General features: G+C 43.5%; 1 protein-coding gene across 2 annotated transcripts in view; it reads left to right on the top strand.

Moving 5' to 3' along the window:
• Window positions 1-17,401, top strand: part of WASHC2C (WASH complex subunit 2C) — an 81,383-nt gene that overhangs the window by 10,898 nt on the left and 53,084 nt on the right. For both annotated transcript variants that reach the window (XM_077259098.1, XM_077259099.1), the window contains exons 6-17: window positions 3,002-3,072; window positions 4,117-4,164; window positions 5,022-5,114; window positions 7,571-7,658; window positions 7,751-7,819; window positions 7,922-8,049; window positions 9,490-9,559; window positions 9,638-9,697; window positions 11,953-12,108; window positions 13,243-13,370; window positions 14,888-14,974; window positions 15,107-15,211. In XM_077259098.1, coding sequence (XP_077115213.1) covers window positions 3,002-3,072; window positions 4,117-4,164; window positions 5,022-5,114; window positions 7,571-7,658; window positions 7,751-7,819; window positions 7,922-8,049; window positions 9,490-9,559; window positions 9,638-9,697; window positions 11,953-12,108; window positions 13,243-13,370; window positions 14,888-14,974; window positions 15,107-15,211 — 1,103 coding nt within the window. The remainder of the gene's footprint in view (window positions 1-3,001; window positions 3,073-4,116; window positions 4,165-5,021; window positions 5,115-7,570; window positions 7,659-7,750; window positions 7,820-7,921; window positions 8,050-9,489; window positions 9,560-9,637; window positions 9,698-11,952; window positions 12,109-13,242; window positions 13,371-14,887; window positions 14,975-15,106; window positions 15,212-17,401) is intronic.

Below are 17,401 nucleotides of genomic sequence, written 5' to 3'. Positions count from 1 at the left end.
ATTTTTCATACAGATTTACATTTTTGAACTTTTTTTTTATTATTATTTTTTCAGCCACTGGGCGCCGCCATTTTGCTTTGCAGGAGTGTAAGTGTAGCTGCACGACACTTACACTCTGCAAATACGGCAGCCCTGGGCATAGACATCTGCAGTCGGCGTCCGACCCCATTACTATCATTGTGCTTCTCCCTGCTGTGACTGGCCACGCCCCCTGAGCCGTCCACACCACAGCAGAGGCAGGAAATCGGCGCCATCTTCCTGGAGCTCACAGTGTGCTGTGAGCTCCAGTTTCCCAGTATAATCGCAGGAGTCCTGCAGTTATAGGAGGAGGAGACCAAGGACGGGAGGGAGAAAGGACTCAGCAGGGAGCCGTGAAGTAAGTATCAGTGGGGAGGGGGAGAGGCAATCTAATCCTATCCTTTGTGGTGCTGACTCTGAGCAGTTATCTCCTCCCATGTGTGTTACTGTGCTGAGCCGTGTATCTAATCCTCTCCTGTGTGATACTGTCTGCTGAGCCGTGTATCTAATCCTATCCTGTGTGATACTGTCTGCTGAGCCATGCATCTAATCCTATCCTGTGTGATACTGTGCTAAGCTGTGTATCTAATCCTCTCCTGTGTGATACTGTCTGCTGAGCCGTGTATCTAATCCTATCCTGTGTGATAGTGTGCTGAGCCTTGTATCTAATCCTACCCTGTGTGATACTGTCTGCTGAGCCGTGCATCTAATCATATCCTGTGTGATACTGTCTGCTGAGCCATGTATCTAATCCTACCCTGTGTGATACTGTGCTGAGACGTGTATCTAATCCTACCCTGTGTGATACTGTGCTGAGACGTGTATCTAATCCTACCCTGTGTGATACTGTGCTGAGATGTGTATCTAATCCTCTCCTGTGGGATACTGTTTGCTGAGCCATGAATCTAATCCTATCCTGTGTGATACTGACTGAGCTGTGTATCTAATCCTCTCCTGTGTGATACTGTCTCTGAGCCGTGTATCTAATCCTATCCTTTGTGATACTGTCTGTTGAGCCGTGTATCTAATCCTACCCTGTGTGATACTGTGCTGAGCCTTGTATCTAATCCTACCCTGTGTTATACTGTGCTGAGATGTGTATCTAATCCTCCCCTGTGTTATACTGTGCTGAGATGTGTATCTAATCCTACCCTGTGTGATACTGTGCTGAGCCTTGTATCTAATCCTACCCTGTGTGATACTGTGCTGAGCCTTGTATCTAATCCTACCCTGTGTTATACTGTGCTGAGATGTGTATCTAATCCTCTCCTGTGTGATATTGACTGCTGAGCTGTGTAGCTAATGCTATCCTTTGTGATACTGACGGCTGAGCCATGTATCTAATCCTATCCTGTATGATACTGACTGAGCTGTGTATCTAATACTGTCCTGTGTGATACTGACTGCTGAGCTGTGTATCTACTCCTCTCCCCCGTTATGTGTGATCTATATGGCGGCATTATGTGTGCTCTATATGGCGGTATTATGTGAGATCTATATGTCGGTATTATGTGAGAACACTATGGCGTCGTTATTTGAGATCTGGTATTATGTGAGAAGTATAGGACAGTATTATGTGTGCTCTATATGGCGGTATTGTGTGCTCTATATGGCGGTATTATGAGTGATCTATATGGCGATATGTGTGATCTATATGGTGGTATTATGTGAGAACACTATGGCATCGTTATTTACAATCTATATGATGGTATTACGTGAGAACTATAGGACAGTATTATGTGTGATTATATATGGCGGTATTATGTGAGAACACTATGGCAGTATTATCTTCATAAAGGGGACCCATTCTATGGTGGTCCTGGCTGAGCACCTGCACGTGGGTCTGGGGTAATAGAGGGGGCAGCATGACCTCCAGTTAGGTGCAGTCAGGGCTGGTGAGGCAGCTGAAGAGAGGGGTCTCATTTTTATCATTACTATATGGCTACATTTCCTTCCCAGCGTCACCCCGTACTTCGCCTGTCGCCTCGCTTTCACACATCGCCAGGACAGGATGGAGAAGACAGGATCTGAGGAGGGGAATGGGGTCTTTGCATGCAATGTCTGGATCAGAACAGGCCATCAATCCGCAGAAATGTTTCCTGGATTTCTGTGGAGTAGACGGTCCATCCATGTGTATAAAAGACAGCGCTCTATGTACAATCCCTGGCTGCTCCACGCACTGAACATGGTGCTTCCATACACCAGCACACTGCTCTCCTGAAATACTCTGTGCTGCTGTCACCCTGCTCCCTCCACCACATATCTCCCAGAATCCTTGCTGCCTGCCATCTTCGGTGACTGTCTTCTTGTCAGTGTAACTCTGCAGTCACCAACAAAATGGCTGCTCACTGGGTTCCTGAATATCATCTTCTCTTATCCCTTCGCAAACACCAGAAGGGGAGGAGAGGAGTGACATCACACACATCAGCAGACTCCGAACATATTTACTGCAGTGCTGTAATGTGAGATAGTTGTACACTAGGTTTTTGTCAAATTTCATTAGCTGCGCCCCCTAGTGTTTAAAAGTGGAAATGCCAAACCTTTTAACATTTTTCATATTTTACTAAATTATAAACAAATGATAATATTTTTTAAGAAAATGTAAACATTAATTCTTCACATTTTTTTTCAATCGCTGGAAATTTTTTTTTTTTTATTTGCACCTTCCCTTTAACAGGTTAACAGCCATGGGCAGACCACTGCTCCACTCGCGAAAGGCACATGATGACTGATTAAATCAGCCATCAGGTGTGGGCTTGGCATGCAAGCCCACCTCAAAGGCAGGGGCTCGACCACTTACATAAATATACGTCAAAGGTCAAGAAGGGGTTAAAATGGCGAATATTCCAGCCTCCTCCGTTTTTACCATTAATGTAATTTTCTGTTTTCTTATGCAGGTTTATATAAGTTTCCCATGTGTGTTTTTTTTCTTGTAGAGTACATATTACTGATGATTTTCAGTGATGGTTTTATATTCCCACAGAAGGGTCTGTAGATAATGATCGGGGGAGCGCTATTGACAGTGAGGAGGAAGACGACAAAGATAATGACGAGGTATTTTTGATTATTTCTTTCAATGTTGTCAGCATTTCTCCATGGCTGATGTTTACAGGGCACTCGCCATTATTGCTGTATAGTGTCTAACTTTATGGCCCTATGTACGTTGCATGTTATCACAATTTGCTTATTTTCTGGTCTATTACAAATAAGGTATGCTGGAGTCGGTCAGCAATAATGGTTTTTCATGATTGTCACGCTGCCATAAAAATTATAGTAATCAGTAATTCAATTCTATATGGAGCCAAATTATATATGGCTATATGGGGCCCATTCTGTTTGGAGCAATATATGGGGCCCATTATTCTGTATGGAGCAATATATGGGGCTCATTATTCTGTATGGAGCAATATATGGGGCTCATTATTCTGTATGGAGCAATATATGGGGCTCATTATTCTCTATGGAGCAATATATGGGGCTCATTATTCTCTATGGAGCAATATATGGGGCTCATTATTCTGTATGGAGCAATATATGGGGCTCATTATTCTGTATGGAGCAAAATATGGGGCTCATTATTCTGTATGGAACATTATATGGGGCTCGTTATTCTTTATGGAACATTATATGGGGCTCATTATTCTTTATGGAACATTATATGGGGCTCGTTATTCTGTATGGAGCATTATATGGGGCACATTATTCTGTATAGAGCACTATGTGGTGCCCATAATACTGTATGGTGGACTATACTGGCTGGTTTCCGAGCTATTGATATTATCACTCGTAATGTAAGAAGTAAGTGAAATCTTTGGCATTTTACTACACCTGTATTTCTCTGCTGTATCGGTGCATTATGAATTGTAGTATGTGTTGAAGGGGCCCACTGTGACTCTTTCGCCCAGGACCCACAAAAACCTGGAGCCGGCCCTGCTGTCACTTCCTGAAGTCATTTTGCTTTTTATGCAATAATGTTGAAGTGTATGCATAGTTGTGTTGCTTCTCTCGTGCAGTGTTTGCATACGTTTTCTTGCTATTACTAATTATATGGTTCCTTGTAATATTTTGGACAAAACCTTAATCTGTTTCCAACTACAGGAGTCTGAAGAAGACTATGGCAACAACTCTGATGAAGAAAAGAAACCAGTGAGATATACTGTTTGTTTTTATGTTATGTTCTCCGTGTTGTTATTAGAGTTGAGCAAATTTGTTCGGGTTCCCTCTTATTCGGCAAGCTATAGCACTTACCAAATAATCTGCAGAGGGAACCTGGATACATGGAGCGTGCCGGCTGGTCGGCACCGCAGCTGCATGTGTTGTGGCTGAGTCACTACACATGCATGGAGAGCCCAACAAACAGGCTGTCCATGCATGTACTGTGGCTGTGACACATGCAGCTCGGGGTCGGTGTATGTGGTGCTCTGCTTAGCTATTCATATTGCAGACAGCCGACAGGTCACTGCTCCCTCACTGACCTGCCCCCTAGTTTACATAATGAATACCTAACATACTGACTGAAGAAAGAGATAAAAACCGCTTCTGCAGGCTGGCGTCAGCCGTGCAGTATAATTCCCTGCGCATTAGCAGCCATCAGTTGCCTTTTTTTCTATGATGACGTCACCATTTAACCTAATTGATCCTGACCTGCAATACCTCACACAACCTGTGGGAAGAGGGGGGAGTCATTGTTTTTTAAAAGTAGCTAGCCTGCTACCAGTAAGTCTTCCTTATGGAGCCAGTGCTACCAATTTAATGCATTTACGAAAAAAAAAATCCTGGAAAATTAGTGGGGAGGGTTCTCTGTTTTGGTTCTACAACAGAAGAGAATCTCCTATGCAGAATAAGCCTAGTGTGAACAGAGCCAGTGGTCGCTACTGGACATTTCTTCTGTAAGTCTCTATATCTATTCTTACCATCTTATCAGCTATTAGGTTAAGTTCCAATTTGGAAATATTCTCCAGTAAATGAACATGATGTCTAAATCCCTATTTCCCCCTGTTTAGCACCATCCAGCCCTGAGTGACGAGGATGAGGATAATGGATCAGACCTGTTTGTTGATTCGGACAAGGAGGATGAAGAGGACAATGACAAATCTGTAAGACTTCATATGCAGACTCCTTTCGTTATTCACCTGTGCTTCTTGGGAAAATGATATATTGATTAAGCGTCTGCCCCTCTGCCTTGTACCACATTCACATTGTGGGATCTTGTTGCATGAGAATTTAAAGTTCTTTTTCTTGGGGGGTAAACCCCTTCACAACATCCACCATACATGTACAGCACAAGATGGAAGCAGATGTTAGGAGCAAAGTCACGGGGTGAGCTCGCCCCATACCGGCAGGTGATGGTTGTGTGTTACAGCCAGGACCTGCCTCTAACAATTGTTACCCTGTTAAATGCCTCTGTTATAATGTTCACAGGAACATTAAACTCTGACAGTGGCATTTAACACACGTCGGTATGCGGTGCATCATTTTGTGCGCCCACCGGGGTTGCTTTGACAGCCGGCGATCTGATAGACACCCCCCCCATGCTTCTCATTATGGCGCTCCTTCGAAACACTACCGGCGGCCGGGCTTCAAAGGAGACCGTCATTTTTGCTATATGCTGTGGCATCACTGTAGATAGCAGAAGCAATCAGACGATCGCAGCTTCAAGTCCCCTTAGGGTATGTGTCCACGTTCAGGCTTGCTTCAGGCTTTGGTCAGGATTTTATGCAGGTAAAATCCTGACCAAAAATGCACCTGAGGTCACTGGCAGGTCACCTGCGGTGTTCCTGCGTGTTTTGCTCATTGTAGCAACATTCTGCGTTCTGAAAAAATGCAACGCATGTGCGTTTTTGCGGGAAAAACGCATGCGTTTTTTAATGCACAGTGGAGACGGGATTTCATTAAATCCCCTCCACTATGCTGTAACATCTGGACGCTGCGTTTTTGACACTGCGGCTCAGCGCTGCGTCAAAAACGCAGTGTTTCCTGAACGTGGACACATACACTAAGGGAACGAACAAGAAGAGTGAAAAGTAAAAAAAAAAACATGCTTTAAAACATATGAAAAAACATATGTTCAAATCACGCGTTTTTTTCCCCCCCCCATTAAAAATAAAGATATTAAAAAACATACAAGTGGTATCGCCGTGTTCAGAAATTTCCGATCTATCAAGATATAAAGATAATTAACGCGATTGGTAAATGCTGTAAGTAATTAAAAAAAAAAAAATCAAGAATGCCAAAAGATTAAGCCATCACACAGCTCCATCGACCGAAATACAAAAATGTTACTGGTTTCTGAAAATGGCAACCGAACCTCCAAAATTTTTTGCCCCCATTAAAAAAATAATAAAAAAAACTGGACATGTTTGGTACCGCCACAATCGTACTGATGAGCAGTATCCTATTCCAAGGTCATTTTTGCCACAAAATGTTCACCGTAAAAACAATGTCATAACTCCCCACATTAAATTTTTTTTTCCTGTTTTCCAGTACACTACTTGTTAGGCCGGTTTCACACTTGCGTTTGGAGCAGCTGCGGACTTCCTCCATGAAGCCCCGCCCTCCGCCGCTAGCTCCGCCTACTTCTGCATGCGGCCAGCATGCGGCCTGTGTACCTATATTTAACATTAGGTACGCAGGTCGTGCGGCTGTATGCGGAGGCTGCCGCATGCGTCGTTTTGACGCTGCAGCTACCAGCGTAGGACGCAGCCTGTAGCATTTTTTTTTTTTTTTTTATCTGCAGCGTCAAAACGCCGCATGCAGCAGCCTCCGCATACAGCCGCACGACCTGCGTACCTAATGTTAAAGATAGGTACGCAGGCCGCATGCAGAAGTAGGCGGAGCTAGCGGCGGAGGGCGGAGCTTCACGGAGGAAGTCCGCAGCTGCTCCAAACGCAAGTGTGAAACCGGCCTTAAAATGAACGATGTTATTCAAAAGTGCAACTCGTCTCGCAAAAAAAAAAAAAGGAATCCCTTGTATGTCTGTGGACAGAAAAATAAGTTATGGCTCTTGGAAGAAGGGGAGGAAAAAACGAAATGCAAAATTGGAAATTGGCCTGTCTCAAGAGGTTAATACTGATGGCCAATTAATACTCCAGCACCATGTCCACTTTATAGTTTTTTTATAGCTTTCTGGGCACATCTTGAGAAAACATACTTTGGAAAGCCGGCCAGGGGTTATGTTTGGTACGGTCCCTGTTCCTGTAGACTAATGTCTCCCCAAGACACAGTTGCCGCTGGCATTTCAAAGTATGTATACTCAGGAACGCCGGAGCATTTCAGAGTAAAACATTCCAGGCTGCAATCTGTTAAAAATTTTCCTTGAAGTCCAAGAAAAGTTATACGGTAATTTTGTGCTGGTTGGATCTATTTACGGTACATTCCTTTGTAGTGAGCTCCCCCTAGTGGCAGTTTCAGGCAGCCATCATTTTATGAAAAAAAGCAGATTCACTAGTTACTTATCAATAGTTGATTTTTGCCCATAGGGTGCCTTTCTACTGAGATGTTTAACTTTACCTGAAGCAGTGACTGATGTTAATATTTTTTTTCTTTCTTTTAGATAAAGACTAGAACAAAATCCTTTGCCGATGAGTTAGCAGCTCGTATACAGTCGGAAGTTCCAAAGCGGCAGGAGACGGATCAGTCATGTACGTTGCAAAAACTATTCTGTATATCATTTTGTCAAAGTAGAAATTTGTTTTGCAATAATTTTTTCAGTTTGATTTTTAATTTCCTTCAGCTATATCATCCTTAAAAATCAAAAGCAAAAAAGAGGAGATAAAAGAAGTGCGGAAACTTCCCTCTGATGGTAAGGTGCACTTTGAAGGACATAGACGTACAAAGCGCTCATCAGATCAAGTTTCTCATCCTTTTGAATTTGATTAAAAGCCTCTTTATTTTCCTTTTAAAGATGAAGATGATGACATTTTTAAGCCACCCAAACTGACAGATGAAGATTTCTTTGGCAATAAAGGAGGGCTGTTCAGTGGAGGGAAGGGCCTTTTTGATGATGACGATGATGATAATGATGTAGGACAGGTTGGTGAACTGCACTTTAAATTTTTATAAATCTTTTATGGGGTTGTCCAGGACTATTTTATTTTTTTACTATGGGCCTAAAAACTAACAAGTAATTGGTAACAGAGGCAACTACCTGCCTGTTTCACCCGGCGCCGACTCAAAGCGATCACGAGCGATACAGCTGTTCCATATCAACAGAGCAGCTCTTCTTCTTCCAGGCTGCTCTGCGATGGGACGTGACTGCTGATGTCATTCTGATTGACAGCTGGCTTGCCACAGTTAGGCAGCAGAGAGCCGGCCCCAATCAACAAGGCATCAGCAGTAGTGATGAGCGAGCATGCTCAGATATTGTGTTATCCGAGTATCTTGGGAATGCTTGAGGAACGCTGCATGATTCACGGCTGTTAGACAGCTGCAACACATGCCGGGATTGCCTATTTGTTAGACAGCCGTGACACGTGCTGGAATTGCCTAACAAACAGGCAATCCTAGCATGTGCTGCAGCTGTCTAACAGCCGAGAATCACGCAGCCTTGGGGACATGAACAGATCAAGGTACTCGGATAACACAATATCTGAGCACGCCCGCTAATCGGCAGTTATGCCCCATCTCCAGAGCGTAAGAGAAGTCGCTGCTCTGTCGGCGTGATGTCAGCAGTATCATCCGCAGGAGCGGTCTGTGACAACCCTGAGCCAGCAGAGAGTGGCCCTGGGCTGAACAGGCAGACAGTTGGCAAATACCTGCCTGCTAGTTCTTAAACCCATAGGAGAAAAAAATTAAATGATCCTGAATAACCCCTTTCATTAAAATTTTCTCCAGCATGTTCATGAATTTCTGCAAGTCCCTTTCTGGTGAATGGCACAGACATTCTGCTACCTGTATACTTAATCTGAAACCTCTCATTTACCATAGGTCAACTAACCTTTTTTTCTGTATGCCAAACATAAAATGATGGGTAGGATATCGCTGGACCCAAGAAACCAGAGTGGGGACTTGATTTTTGGATAGGAGGGTTAATACCTACTCACTGGTGGCCTTCATACCACACTGCAGGACCCGCTAATAGATCCTAAAGGAAAATAGATTTAAAGATAAAAAAAAAAAAAGGCCTGATGACAACCTGTTAACCTTTTTAGGACCCTGGGTGGTCCTTGGCCTTAGACCTTGTTAGGAGATGGGAGGGCTTTTCTTACCACTTGCAGCCTATGTAGCATTGTCTTTCTCTTTAATAACAATACTGAAAGCATTTCTAAAAGTGTATTGACAACTGCATTCAGGGGTTAAACTACTATCATGCAACGCTACAAAAAAGCTGTGATTTAGGACCAAAACACTGTCCATCGGGGACATTTTGGCCTAGTTCTATTGGTGCCACTTTGTCGATTGTCCATGAGACTTGGTATGTGGTTACTCCTCTCACTGACGTGTAAACTGTTTTCTATTTTTTGTTGGCTGCAGGGCGACCTGTTCTCTCATGTTCAGAAAAAGGAACACAGAAAAATAGAGCCAACTCCGGCAGCAAGGCCAGGTACATAGTGTGTGCTTGGTATATGTTCTCACCTCTGTGTGCAGATTGTGTAGGTCATTACTTCTGTCTTTACTGTAGAAACCTTACCATCAGATGGGAAAAAGAAACCACCCTATGGAGGCGTCTCCCTTTTCCCAGGTAAAATTCATCTTTTTAATATATAAGTTAATCCCTTACCATATGACATAATAGCATGTCACATGTTGTGTGCCTGTGTGTGGAGTAGGCTCAGGAGCTGAGCCTGCATCATACCTGGGAGATGCCGGCCATGACGCACAGCCACCTTTTTACTATAATGGCAGTAATCGGAGTTGGCACTGATCACTGCTGTTTAACCTTTAAAATCCGCTCTCAATCATTGACAGCGGTATTTGGACTCAATTGTTGAGCGTTACGTGCCATCAACTTGAGCAGAGTCACTTCGCTCAGTTACTGGGTGCAGCGCTGTAAACATGATGTCGACACTCACCGCTGGATTTAGGGTGGCTGAGTAGGGCACCGGATTAAAAAAAAAAAGAAGTAAAAAACAAACCGCAGTTGAGGACAGGGAAGGGGATGGAAAACTCCTTTAACAAAGATTACGAAGACATTCAGGTGGTCTGGACATGGCAAGTGGCATTTGAGCATTTGATGCTGGCGTTTTTCAGGTATGTAGCACTACTGTTGTGAAATTGGATTCTGGGCTCCCCCGGTGGCCACTTGTGGAATTGAACTTGTGTGCATCATCCCCTCTGTTCACCTGCTCCTATCAGGATGTGGGAGTCGCTATATAACCTTGCTCCTCTGTCAGTTTCTTGCCGGTCAACAATGTAATCAGAAGCCTTCTGTGCTTGTTCCTGCTACTAGACAACTCCCAGCTAAGTTGGACTTTTGTCCTTGTGTGTTTTTACATTTTGTTCCTGTTCACAGCTGCTGTTTCGTTACTGTGTCTGGAAAGCTCTTGTGATCGGAAATTGCCACTCTGGTGTTATGAGTTAATGCTAGAGTCTTAAAGGAATTTCTGGATGGTGTTTTGATAGGGTTTTCAGCTGACCATGAAAGTGCCCTTTCTGTCTTCCTGCTATCTAGAAAGCGGACCTCGATTTTGCTAAACCTATTTTCATACTACGTTTGTCATTTCATCTAAAATCACCGCCAATATATGTGGGGGCCTCTGTCTGCCTTTTGGGAAAATTTCTCTAGAGGTGAGCCAGGACTGTCTTTTCCTCTGCTAGGATTAGGTAGTTCTCCGGCTGGCGCTGGGCATCTAGGGTTAAAAAACGTAGGCATGCTACCCGGCCACTTCTAGTTGTGCGGCAGGTTTAGTTCATGGTCAGTATAGTTTCCATCTTCCAAGAGCTAGTTCTCATATATGCTGGGCTATGTTCTCTCGCCATTGAGAATCATGACAACTACAGTTTATGGGCAGGCTCACACTTCTTTGTCAATTCCCCCATTTGTTTGACACTTTCTTTATTTGCTATCACTCTCGGATATCAGGTTGTTTATATTAGATGTACCGTATTTTTCGGTTTATAAGACGCACTTTTTGCCACCCAAATTTGGGGGGAAAATGGGGATGAGTCTTATAATGCGGATATACCTTATCGGCATGCCGCTGCGGTTGTCCCTGTGGCGGTGCTGCGCTGTGTCCACAGTGGCGGTGCGGTGCTGTGTCCCCGTACTGCTGGGGGCTCTGCCGACATTTTGTGAAAGGCCAGAGGCCCCCTCAAGTTCTTCCATGGTTTCCTGACTCCTGTGCGGCGGTGGACTCTGGGAAAATGGCTGCCGGGAGATGGCACATGTGCAGATCGAGATCTCGGCGCTGAGATCTCATCTCCCGAGATCTCTTCGCCAAGATCTTGATCTGCGCATGCGCCACCTCCCGGTGGCCATTTCCCCCGGAGTCCAACGCTGCACAGGACTCAGGAAACGATGGAAGAACTTGCGGGGGGGGGCTCTGGTGTTTCATAAAATGTCCGCGGCATCGGGGACACAGCGCAGCATAGCACCGCCACTGTGGACAGTGGACACAGTGCAGCACCGCCATCGGGACACCCACAGCGGCGTGCCGCACTTTGGAACACCCACTCATCCTAGCCTGCAGCAACGCTCCACTCTTGCCTCCTCCACTAGCGACCCTGGGACCCCGCTTCACCTCAGCCACCACCCCGGTAAGCAATAAGACGCATGGATTATAAGAAGCACCACCATTTTATTAGTTTTTTTCCTTTTTTTTCTCCTCAAAATTTGGGGTGCGTCTTATAATCCGGAGCGTCTTATAAAGCGAAAAATAGGGTACATATGGAATATTTTATTAAAAGCAATCCGAATGTGATCTTTGCAGCCTCTTCCAATGTGATGAGTAATAATCTGCAGTCCTATGTCAGATGTACACTGTGCCTGTGTTACAGGTGGGGAGAAAGTGATCAACTCATCGGTGCTCACAGAGAAGGATAAAAAGAAACATCCCACGCCGACAGATACTGCCCCGAATCATTCAGCCGCTGCAGGGCTGTTTGACGACGATGACGTTATATTTACAGGAGCAGCTTCACCACAACCTTCCGGTATAAACCGCTCCGTTATTTTGCCAGCATTTTTCAAGCTATTTTCCTTTTAACCAGGTCTGTTTCTAGTCCTATGTAGATAGTGAAGGTGACCATTCATCTGATATTTATGAAATATATTGATTAATACAGTCTTGGAAGGGAAAACTGGTTATCTATTAAAAAGCGCTTCCACAGATATCAAGGGGGCTAATAAATGATGAGCTTACTGAAAGGGATTGATTATATGAAGGCGTTTCCAATCTTTATTACTAATATTAAAAAGATTAAGCCCTGAGATCACAAAAGCAGTGATTCAGATGTAACAGACTATAATTGGACACATTTCCTGTAGTTGCTTGTGACCCCATAAATCAATGCCCCCAAAGCAAAAAATAAGACACTGATTTGCTGTTTCCGTTGTTATAAGTCTATAATAGAATGGGACCACCCAATATCGACAGTGATACAAATACCGGTGGTATCTTATGGGTCAACATACCGGTATAGACTGTCCACTGAAATCTCTTATTAGATTCCTTAGCTAGTCACAGAGGTTGAGACCCTATTTTTACGCCTCCTTTCCCGATGCCACTCTCCCGGACCCTCCTTGCTCATTTATAGGGGGCCAACCGAGAACAAGATCCAAGTATTTAGGACTAGTTTGCCCTAAATAAGCATTGATGGGCAGGTGAAAGTTGCCATCTTTCTAGGCACTCGCACAATGACTGGCCGGTCATTCCAAGAATTGTTGTGTGCCAGAATGTGATGTGCTAAGTATTCACCAATAAGAATAAGTTGGAGTGGCAAGCGCACAACATTGAAGTTCCCACCGACCTAAACACGTTAACCCTTTTACTATTGGTTTGTTGACGTTGGTTTATGAGGCCATCTTTTTGTGACCCTAAACAAGTAACTACTGTATCAGTCACCAATTATTATTTTTTATGTTATATGGGGATGCTTGTTCTTTTTAATATATGAAATAAATATTGTTTTTAATAAAGGGGTTTCCAGTATTTTCAGGACTCATCCTGCACCCTGACATTCTTTTTCTTCCAGTTCATCGGCTTCTGTTAGGTCTAAATTGGCCAAAATCCTTCTTCTTTGTCTGTTTATCCACATTTACAATTTTCTCCTTTTTATTTCCTACAGGAAAAGCTAAACTACCAGATCTCTTTGCTGATGAAGACGACTTGTTTAATGACCATAGTTCTATCAATACTGTAACTGTTAAATCAAAAGATACTGAAGTACCAGATCCGAAAACCATTGATAAAAAGGTATGACTGTGGATACATTGTGTAATCACTTGGATTCTCACATGATTAGCTGGAAAGTAATAGATTACGTCAGCCTACCATTGGTGGAGATTAAAATGGAAATGTGGTTTCATCAAACTTGGTGTATTTTAATACATATATAGGTGAATATAAGATCATTTGTAGCATATGTTGTTAGAGAAATCTGCTTCCTTTCCCACTTATCAGTCACTTCTTCGCCTCCACCTCTGAAACCCACCATCCACTGTAAAAAAGAAAAAAAAAAAACAATGTACATATCTGTCTTGCTCCTACAAGATGGACTGTCAGCTCTCTGTGGTGCCTTATGCCCCTAATAGGGGGAGCAGGGTGAGGAAACAGGCAGAGGGGAGCATACAAAGGTTGTGGTGACCTTTCTAACAAGTCCTTTACCTCACTCCAGAGCTGATTCACATCTAGACTGGTCAGCCGTACTCTATAAAATCCTCCATGACACGGTTTGTCTCTGTGTGCTAAACAAATGAATGAAGAGTAGGAATCCCTCTCTGTGTGCTTTACTGTGTATGAGAAGGATCATTGCAGCGAGTCTCCTCCCACCAGCTCAGAGTAGATTGCAAATTAAGAAATGGGGCCCAATTCGTCAAAACTTTTATAGCAGAAAACTGTCGTAAAAGCTTTGAAATGGCACAAAATGTTTATTTAATTCGGAGTTCCGCACAATTGTAGCGGCTTTTGGTGTTTTCATGCCAATTTGAAGCAACTCTGCCAAAATCGGCAGAGCTGGTGAGCAGATGGGACTTGGCTGTATCCATCCTTGAAATTCAGCAAACAAGTCAGTGTTTCTTACCACAGAAAGGGTACTACAAGCACTGACTTCAGTAGCACTTCTGGCGAGACGCATGCCCCTGAGAAGTCCTCTTTATGAATTCGGTACATCAGCGAGTCATGACTGTAGTACGCATTGCTAGAGCATGCATACTGTAAACTGGTGAAAATTCAGCATACCAGTCATATAATGGCCACAAATGGTGTTATTCCTCATGTACAAACACAAGAGAGCTTATATTTTGAAACCTCACTTGGAAGTATGGTTACCCTTTAAAGCATATGCATGTAGACTATAGGTATAAGGGCTACCGTTTCTACTTGTGGAGAGAGACAAAGCCAGGCCTGGCATGTCAGAGCGAGGAGACGCATAAGCCATGCATGCTCCTCTGGGAAATTAAATATGCAAATTGTCTCTTCAGAGAGGAAGAGGACTAGAACTTCCCCCACCCCCTATTGGAAGCCGTGATCCTAAACGTCAATAGCCTAATTTACTACACTTTCCATTCTGCCATAAATGTATAGCAATGTTTGCAGAGCTAAACCGGGCCCACACTGCACTTTCCTGGCATCCCTCAAATGAGCAGAATGGATGTGTTTGAGGCTTCTTTCAGCGAATACATCATATGTCTGCACTTGTATTGTGAACAGACCATGAAGTAGAAATGTTTTTTGCTTCTTTGTTCTAAATAACTTGCTTTGCTTCCTTCAAGAGCATAAAGATCCCTACAGAAAAAGCTCCTGAACCGTCAATCAAAAAGCAAACCAAGGGTCTCTTCTCTGATGAGGAGGATTCTGAGGTACGGTAGGGTAAGATTCCTAATTAAAGAACAGAATATTCATGAAAAAGACCAGTTTATACTTTTATACGGTGATATCATAATATTAGAAAACATTCACGTTTTTATATCTTAGTGCTTTCTTTTTAATAGTCAGATTTGTTTTCACCAATTCAAGCTGCCAGCATTCCGAAACCAGCAAGTGTACCCGCAGCCAAGACTAGCAAATCCTTATCTCTGTTTGATGATGAAGATGATGTAAGTTCATTTTTATATAATAAAACTACTGCCACTGTTAATCCATTAAGGCATTGTGCCCTCATGCCATTTATAGTAAAAAACAAACAAAAAGTATTTTAGCTATTACACCTATCAACTCCAAACCCTTGTTACATAGATATTCATGATTTACCATTAGTACGCCTCCCCTGGCAGTACTAGCACTCCCTTGTCTATACATCAGAGCTATGTGAGAATCACTATTAGCACCGAGATAAAAAAAAAAAAATGTTAGTTTTTTTTGTTTACAGCAATTCATTGGTATTAACATGTATTAATTGAAAAACTACTTTACTCTTTATCGCTTTATTGGGGGACACAGGAAACCATGGGGGTATGCTGCTGCCGCTAGAAAACTGACACTAGGCAAAAAAAGTAACGCCTCCCCAGCAGTGTACACCCCACCAGCTGAAACCGAGCCAATCAGTTTTTGCTTAGTGTCCAAAGGAGGCAGGCAGAGGTCTGCGTTCAGACCCATCTTTACCTTGTTGTTGTGTTTTATTAATGATTTCCCTTTTTTTTTATAAACAGCAGGGAGTAATTGCTCAGCCTGTGATCCACATCATACCCTCTCGTGTTTACCAGACAGGACCCTATCCCCCCAACACATCAAGAGTGTTTGGGGCATCCACACAGAAGGACAGGTGGACTGGTACTTTCCATCTATCTCACCCACTAAATAGGTTTTTGTGCTCTCCTGGGGTCATATCCTCATCTGGTTCTGCTCCTCTTCAGGAACTGGTAGACTCTGGTACAGGCACACGGGCCTCCTCCCAGCAGTCCCACACCTGGAACGCATTTTACCTATATGTCTAACATTAGGGCCTCTCCCTCTCATCCTGTGCTCCTCTTATAATCCTACTCTTTGCTCATTCTTCCTGTAAAAAGAAGCTACCTACCGGTCAACAGGTCGACCCTCTGCTCGTATTGCAGTAATCCTACAATTAGTAATAGACAGAATCCCAAAATCATATCGACAGTCTGGGTAAAAGCACATATAAATAATGAGCCCCCAGACAAATTATATCCGCTCCATAAAGTACATATAGAAAGAGGAGACCAAGGAGCATACAATAGAGATATATATATATAAACAAAGTCTTTATTAGTACAAACATTAAAATTACTATCAGTAATGCGTCGTTGTATTTCTATTCCAATAAATAACAGAAGGAAGGCTACCACCCCAAAACACCCCAATAGTACTAGATAGTTACCCAAGGGGGAAGAGCAAAACACAATCCCCACACATAATATAAAGTTATTAAGCCCATATGAAAAAGTGCATCCAGTAATCTAGTCACATATACCAGCATGAGAGAGGAATCATCAACTGTCTATGGCATCACATCGGTAATTCGAGATAGGCTTACCAAAAGAGGGGTGAAAAGGAGAGGCACAGCCGGAGAAGAGACCCCGACGCGCGTTTCGCGGCACTGCCACGCCGCTTTCTCAAGGGGATATGGAATGGAATCTTCCAGGACCTTCTAATAACCCCCCGACCCCGGTCACATGTACATCTCCAGCCAATTGTAGTGGCGCAAATGGCGCATGCGCACTGCGACGGCCGGGTCCCAGCTTGAAGGCAGGGCGTCAGACAAAGTTTGCACACACTGGGAAAATATCCCGGAGCGGACACACCAAGTGCGAAGACGCCCGCCGACACGCCGGAGCCGACCATACACAGTGCGATGCGCACTGCCACCAGGAGGAACATGCTGCTAAGAGTATGGTAACCGCGGACAGATAGGGAGAGCCGTACCAAGTAGTCATTTAAACTTCTAATCCAAAGTGTTCAAATTTAGAAAAAACATTTAGTAATATACAAATAATATAAGTGGCTACATAAATGCATGGAAGTCTATTTGCACAATGCAGAAAAAAAGCAGCATGTTCTTTATCCATAGTTAATGTGCATGTTTGCAGATGGCAGGGGCGCTGGTCAATTAAATCCGTACGGAGCCGAGGGAATCGGAACAAGGCCCATAGGGAGTTTTACTGATAATAGAAAGAGGATACAATTAACAAATAAAAACAAAGCAATAAATCCGGACGAGAATGGTGGGGTACAACAGGTTGAGAAAACAGAAGAACAACAAACCGGAGGGTTAATCTGGACAGGTCATGTCACAGATAGGAGGCGAAGCTCAAAGATTTATTAAGACCTCG

This window comes from Ranitomeya variabilis, chromosome 4, assembly GCF_051348905.1.
Source record: "Ranitomeya variabilis isolate aRanVar5 chromosome 4, aRanVar5.hap1, whole genome shotgun sequence".
Taxonomy (NCBI): Eukaryota; Metazoa; Chordata; class Amphibia; order Anura; family Dendrobatidae; genus Ranitomeya; species Ranitomeya variabilis.
Note: the sequence above shows the minus strand (reverse complement) of the source record. Positions and strands in the feature narration are given on the sequence as shown.